At 44.6% G+C, this 7,855-nt stretch overlaps 1 protein-coding gene across 2 annotated transcripts in view; it reads right to left on the bottom strand.

The window, feature by feature from the left end:
• The window catches only part of adam11 (ADAM metallopeptidase domain 11), a 38,446-nt gene that overhangs the window by 26,323 nt on the left and 4,268 nt on the right, over positions 1 to 7,855 (bottom strand). For both annotated transcript variants that reach the window (XM_034309234.2, XM_034309233.2), the window contains exons 3-5: positions 7,072 to 7,148; positions 5,126 to 5,192; positions 626 to 708 (exon numbers count right to left, since the gene is read on the bottom strand). In XM_034309234.2, the coding sequence (XP_034165125.2) occupies positions 626 to 708; positions 5,126 to 5,192; positions 7,072 to 7,148 (227 nt within the window). The remainder of the gene's footprint in view (positions 1 to 625; positions 709 to 5,125; positions 5,193 to 7,071; positions 7,149 to 7,855) is intronic.

Here is a 7,855-nt window from a genome sequence, read left to right as displayed (position 1 = left end):
CCCTAGAAATTCTTATGGAGGTATGTTGCTGTTCATATTTCACGTCATGGATGAGTGTTTAGGAACTCCTCCATGACTTCCTGTTTCACTGGGGTGTGAAAATGACATGAGACAGACGGCAAGTCCATCATGTTCATCTCTTAGTCATCCATCACCAAGGGGGAGATTAGAGAACACACAAATGAAATAAGACAAAAGTCAAAGAAATAATGACCGGAACAGAGTCTTTTATTTCATCTAAGCACAAACACAAGAGCCTGGAGTTCACTAGACACTACTGGGACTACGGATGGAGATGAGATAAAAATAGAGCTTTCTGGCAACAAACCCTAGATGTGAAAACTCTAACGTTAGCATACTTATGAGTATAGATGTTACGGTTTAAAAACACACAAGCTGGCAGTGAAAATTAAAAGGAAAAAATATCCTGCAAAACATTTAAACGAGTCACATCGTCACTCAGACTATTATGCCAATAATCTCACCAAAATCCTAGTATTTTATCCGTCCAGAGATACATCAGTGGAGCCGTGGTGCAGGTGCGAGTGAAAAGAAAAGAATAAACCATTGAGGGAAGAAATCGAGGTCACTAGCATCACCTGTGTGTTTAAATCTTTTTGCTCACCAGAGGCCATGGCAGGTGGAGAGAGCGACCCAGGAACCTTTCGCTCCTCTTACTGTGCCGTGATAATAACAGTGCTCTCCTCCCTGTAACACACCCACACACACACACACACACACACACACACACACATTATTTGTATCTATATATTACACAGGAGCTAATGATAGTTCACAGAAGATACAGAGCTCTATTTTCATGAGCATAGCACTTATGTTAAAACCGACTTCACTGTTTCGATTTTTATGTATTCAAAAGCAAAAAAAGAATCTACATTTGAGTTTGAAAGACAATAACTCCAACTGAGGTGTCACAATCAGCCAGCCTTTGTTCAGACTTCAATCACCAATCTAGCTTGCTGTGATGAATCGACGACTCTCCACTCCTTCGGTGATCTCGCCATCAGCCTGGATAACTTTCAGGAGCATTGCTGGAACGCCACAAAAAGGTGACCCCATTACCCATTAGGGTTCCTGCGCAGATGCGGGTGGAGGGTCTCCATCTCTCCCAGGCAGCGAGACAGCAGCAATACCAGAGGGAACTTAGACTATACTGTGAGCCTCCTGATTACCTTCTCAGAGAATGGCAGGACTCCAAACCACAAAGAGGAACTGACACTTGAAAGTGCAATTGGATCTCTTGAAAGTGGATCTTCCTCTACACATTAATGTGATGAATGTCTGTGAATTTCTGTTGTCTACCGAACTGCCGAACTGGACATTCATCCCCGATCAATTTCAGAGCATCTGTAAATCTCATTGATGTCCGCCTCGTTAAAGTACTGAGCATCCCCACCACACCAATATCCAAGACTGTGAAGATTCAGGCCCTTGAAGAAAGTGCAGTGGGATCAGAAACAATCATTTAGGTCCCTCATGTTAAATGGGATGACTGTGACATTTTGGTCTGACTCTTGTTTTAAGTCCCGCATTATTAGACCTTAATTCCTCCTAATCTGTAGATTTGATCCCTTCAATCCTAAAATGAGATTCTAGTTAAATATCACAATCTTTTGGAGGTGTTTAGTAAAGAAAGAGAAACAGCTCTGCCCCCGCATTATCCCTAGGATTGGTGCTATTGGGTACCCCTGAAGGTCCAGACCATATCCCACCCTAATCAGTGATAAGGTGCGATGTTTTCTGGGGTTCGCAAATTTAGTAGCATGTCCACTCCCTTAACTTGTCACCAAAAGGGGGGTCCTTGTTCCTTAAAGTAGAATGAACAAGCTGAGAAAGCTTTTTGCATCCTCTCTGTGGCCCCATTCTTACACACCTGGATGTCCCAAAGATAGGGAGAACCCACAAATATGTACCCAACTGCTTATTTTTCACTGAAAGAGAACTGCTTGGCATTAGGTTGGCTACTGAAGAGTTGCACCACTGGTTGGAGGGGGACAGTCCCATGGTTCTGGTCCAGACAGATCACAAGAATCTGGAGTATATACAGAACATCAAACAGTTAAACCTCCAACAAGTCCATTGGTCCCTATTTTTAATTCCTGAAAAGAAGAACTAAAGGGACACTAATGGGACACTGATGATGAGTCCGGCCTTTCAGAACTGCCCTATATGTGAGAGCTGTCCTGCTAACAAGACCTTACTTACAAACCCTACTCCTCTCTTTCGTCTGGTCAACCAGAGGAGACCAAGACCTACCAGCAGAATGGCCCCGGATGTGCACCATTTTCTTTCCTCTTGTTCTCAAGCAAAGACACCAAAGACTCTCTCTGCATGGAAACTCCGCCTTCTATCTCTGCCAGGACATCCATAATCCCACGCTGTGGTGGATTTCGTGACTGAGTTACCCTCTCATTTGGACTCAACATGACGAGAACAGACAGATTCCCCAAAGCTGTCAGGTTCATCCCTCAGTATACTTCATGTGGAGACGCCATCTGCGAGGGTTGCACGAGCTCACAAGCTTTCAGACTCTCGCGGGTTCGTACTGGTCTTCGCATAGGAGTGCTCCAGTACTGCACGAGGCAATGTTAACATTTCCATGACTACAGGAAGAAGTTAGACAATCCTCAAAGTGACTTGACCACGCCTTGTTTGTAACCACCAATCACAAGCTTGGTTGTGTAGAGTGCTCGTCTGTGGAGTTCGCCTGGACGCCGTGACACGAGACAGCGAGCAAAGCCATCAAATGACGTTCATTTACTCCACAATTACGTCATCTTGTTTGTGGAAGCCTCCATTTTTGAGACAGAGGAACACCTTTTCCAAAACAATTTCCGTGTCACGAAGACAGTAAACCCCGATTCAGAGCCGCATGTTTTCGGAACCACATGACCTGCAGGGGCATGACATACTGTCTGACCTCACACCTGTCTCACCTCTCATCTGTGTGTGTGTGTCAGTGTGTGTGTGTGTGTGTGTGTGTGTGTGTGATAGTGTAAAAAGCAAATGCCAACCAATGGTAACACTGTAAAATTATACACTCTAAACTCTCCTCCAATCCTGTTGCTTGGGTAACCATGGTAACCGACGACATTCTCTCCCTCATTAATATTCATCACGAGGAGTTTAATACACATAACACACACAACTACAGTGGGACGTGGTAGGTCAAACACCAGATGGACACACACACACACACAGAGTAGCCATTAGTGTCATGAAATGGTGTGTGTGTGTGTGTGTGAGAGAGACAACATTCAGCATCATTTTTCTCTCTGTTCTTAACACTTTCTCCTCCTCTTCACTCTCTCCATCTCTCGCTATATCCATCCGTTTGTCTGTCTCTCCCGCTCGCTCTATATGTCTGTCTATAGTGTCTCGGTGTAAACGGAGGGGAAACTGCCTGTTGCCAGTCGTCACGGCAACAGCACTCTGATTGGCCGTGTGGATGTGCAGGGTGGGAGGAGCGAGCGGTTTTCCCAGAGTGCTTTGCTACACCGGCATGAGGGATTTTAGAAGTGCAGATTCTGTGTGTGTTCCCATTAGAGACAGAATGTGTGTGTGTGTGTGTGTGTGTGTGTGTGAGAGAGAGAGAGAGAGAGAGAATAACAGAGAGAAAGAAGGGAGAGAGAGAGACAGAGAGAGAGAGAGAAATGTTGTAGATGATCAAATTCCTTACTGCATTCCATAATCTGAACTCACTCTGCTGGTCTCTCTCTCTCTCTCTCTCTCTCTCTCTCTCTCCTTCTCTCATTATCTCTTTCTTTCCTCCTTTCTCTGTGTCTCTATTACTTTGTCAGTCTGTCTCCTTCTCTTTTCATACTGTCTATGTTTCCTACACATTCTCTCTCTGTGTCTCTTTCTGTCTCTCTCTCTCTCTCTCTCTCTCTCTCTCTCTGTCTCTTTTGCCTGACTTTCTCTATCTGTCGCTGTCTCTCTCTCTTGATTTGTCTCTCTCACTTTATCTGTCTCCCATCCTGTGTGTGTGTCTCTCCCTCTCTTTTTCTCTCTCCCTTTTGCTTTCTCTCTCTGTCACTCTCTCTCTTTAATACTGTCTCTATCATGTTGTCTGTCTCCCCATCTGTGTCTTTCTCTCTCTCTCTCGCTCTCTCTCTCGTTCTTTCTCCTACTTTATCTGTTTCTCTCTCTCTCTCTCTTTTGCTTTCTCTCTCTGTCACTCTCTCTCTTTTGCTTTCTCTCTCTGTCACTCTCTCTCTTTAATACTGTCTCTATCATGTTGTCTTTCTCTCTGTCTCCCCATCTGTGTCTTTCTTTCACTTTGTCTCTCTCTCTCTCCCTTTCACGCTCTCTCTCTCGTTCTTTCTCCTACTTTATCTGTTTCTCTCTCTCTCTCTCTCTCTCTCTCATTTTGTCCCACTCCCTCTGCCCCTTGTCTGTCTGTCTCTCTCTTTTTCTCTCTCTCTTCATCTCTCTCCTTGTCTTTATCTTATTTTCACATTTTCACTAAACAGCAGCAGTGTGTAGGAGTTAAAGAGTGTGTGTGTGTGTGTGTGTGTGTGTGTGTGTGTCCATCTGGTGTTTGACCTACCACGTCCCACTGTAGCTGTGTGTTAAACTCATCGTGATGAATATTAATGAGGGAGAGAGCGTTACCTTGGTTACGCGAGATGTCTGTCATTGAATTATTACATATTACATAACAAAGAGAACAGAGACGAGACAAACACAAGCGAAGCAAAAACAGCAACGGCTAAAAGTCAGATCACGCTAGAATATTCCCGGCTCTGTGTGTGTGTGTGTGTGTGTGTGTGTGTGTGTGTGTGTGTGTGTAAGAGCTAGTTAGCGGTTAGCACACACTAAGCTATACAGAGAACAGAGAAAAACACAAGTGACCTCTAACTCTAGGTTCTCAATAACTTTACACTTGCTCCCAGTGCATCATGGGTACTCCCTCACACACACACACACACACACACACACAATATCCGCCACGTTTTCAGCAATACCTTTACTACGTGACTTACTCTGGATCTGTTCCATTAGCATGTTATATTCCTTACATATTGGACCTCAAACACACACACACACACACACACACACACACACACACACACACACACACACACACAGAGCTTCTTAATACCTGATTATGAAATGGTGTTCTTTCTTCATTGAAATGTCTCTCCACGTAGTCTGAAGACAAGAGATCACTGCAAACACACACACACACACACACACACACAAACCATAATCAGAACACTTTTCATACTTTATGAGCTGATAGATGTTTCAGTTTCCTCCGTTTGTTGCTAGTGTGAACGCAGGGTTGGAGTCAGAGCGAGATAAACTCTGAATATTTGTTTGCTCGGAGGCTCACGAGCCAAAATCCTGAGACGCAGAGATGCAACACTGTGCTACAGAACACTACAGAATCCACAGGATGGTTCTGTAACCATGGCAACCAGGGGTTTAAGCATCAGGGCTGGGAGACTGGGCCCTGACGATGGAGACGCTCGGTCTGTAGCTGTGTAAGCCGAGCCACGCCCGTTGCAGACGGAGCAGGAACCCTGAGAGCGTGCCGAGGTACCACGCTTCGCTCGCAGTGCTAATGGAGATGTTACACACACTGCAGCGTGGGTGTGTGCTGATAATCAGATACTCAATGTCCTCTAGGCTCTCTGAGCTCCTGACACGTTTTTACACACAACTGATCACAAGCTTCAGGATCTAATGGAGCTTTCACACCTATTCTGTCCGTTTGTGTAGTGTGAGAATCAGAACCAAATCGATTCTTGTGATTCGTTTGCTATTTGTTTTGGTTTGTTTTCTCACTGCACTTCATTAAACATCATCTGAGGTGTGTACAGGACTGAAACTGTCACTGGTCAGGAATACGGTGACGGAAAACGTCAAACAAACCTTCACCAAGCGAGAGCAGAAATCACAAAAATCAGCCGAGCACAGAGAACACAGAGAACATGGAACGCTGAGAACATGGAGAACACAGAAAACATGGAGAGCACAGAGAACACGAAGAACACTGAGAACGTGGAGAACACAGAAATCTGAGAACATGGAGAATACAGAACGCTGAGAACATGGAGAACATGGAGAGCATGGAGAATGCTGAGAACACAGAGAACTCTGAGAACATGGAGAATACAGAATGCTGAGAACATGGATAACATGGAGAACACAGAAAACATGGACAGCACAGAGAACACGGAGAACACTGAGAACATGTAGAACACAGAAAACATGGAGAGCACAGGGAACACGAAGAACACTGAGAACGCGGAGAACATGGAGAACACAGAATGCTGAGAACATGGATAACATGGAGAACACCGAAAACATGGAGAGCACAGAGAACATGGAGAACGCTGAGAACATGAAGAACACAGAAAAAAATGGAGAACACGGAGAACGCTGAGAACATGGAGCCAGACTTTAATAAATGATTCAATAGAAATAGGTAGTTTAAATCATTTTGTGTATATTTTCTGTTTTTGTTTATTTCTCCGTCGCAAATCTCACTCCAGCTCCGTACTTTGGCTCAGTTCGGCTCAGAGTTCGTGTTTGAGTCACTTCCTGCTCACTTTGAGACGGAGCCTGAAACAGAGACCGTCTCACTGAGACACTTTTGGACCCAGAGTGAGAGTCTAAAGAACCACACTGAGGTGGAGAACCCACAGGGTTCTGTTTAAACACACCCTTACTGACTCTGAGCTGGTGAATCAGTTACTTTTAACTAACATTTAAACACTGTGACTCAATTATCTTTTTGGAGCGAGAAACAGCCACAGCACAACGTCCCTAACAGTCATTTTTTAAGCAATTAGCAGCAGGTTAATTGGCTATAAATAAACGACTAGCTGTTTGCAGCGTCACTCACACACTTCCTGTGAACATGGGTGTGTGTGTGTGCTGTGTTCAGTGACGCAGCGGAGACTGAACATTTTAAATCACACCAACATGCAGTAACAGTAAAGCTGAGTTTATAAAAAAAACATGTAAAAATTCACAATGAGGGAAAGAAAGTGATGTGTGTGTGTGTGTGTGTGTGTGTGTGTGTGTTTATATACTCACTGGTTGAGCTCCAGGTCCAAAATGAATGACGTCTCAAACGCCTTCACCAGGAACGACAGCTGAGCGAGATGAATCGGCTGAGACACACACATACACACACACACACACACATACACACACACACAGGTATATTATTACATTTACACACAGTTTGCTGTAAGCCTTAATATATATACCTATATATATATATACATAAAACTGAAACTCTGTATGTGTGTGTGTGTGTGTGTGTGTGTGCTTCAGCTGATAATAACACAGCAGTATGTGTTAATAGTGATACATCATCACAGCGCCACACACACACACACACACACACACACACACACACACACACACACACACACTGAGTGGAGGGGAAGGAGGACATAGTGAAGGGCACCAACACCAGTGGCGTCACTTAGTCTCTGCAGGTAACATCATCTCTCTCTCTCTCTCACTCTCTCTCTCTCTCTCTCTCTCTCTCTCTCACTCACACACACACACACACACACACACACACAGTGATTGCTCTGACCTCAGCAACCTCCCTACACACGCACGCGCACACAGCTAACTTTCTTGACCTCAGCAATCTCCACACACACTGCAGTAAATCACTCGTGTTGCCACGTGACCTGCAAGTTAAGCTGATTCCAGGAGCTCGGTCTAATCATATGACGTGAAAATCACAGATCTTATTCAAACGGTGTAGAGAGGGAGATGGAGGTAGAGATAGAGATAGAGATGAGATAGAGGTGGAGATGGAGATAGAGATGGTGGTGGAGATGGAGGTAGAAGTGGAGAT

Source organism: Pangasianodon hypophthalmus, chromosome 12 (assembly GCF_027358585.1).
Source record: "Pangasianodon hypophthalmus isolate fPanHyp1 chromosome 12, fPanHyp1.pri, whole genome shotgun sequence".
NCBI classification, from domain to species: domain Eukaryota; kingdom Metazoa; phylum Chordata; class Actinopteri; order Siluriformes; family Pangasiidae; genus Pangasianodon; species Pangasianodon hypophthalmus.
The sequence above is the reverse complement of the archived record's forward strand: the minus strand, read 5'-3'. Positions and strand labels throughout refer to the sequence as shown.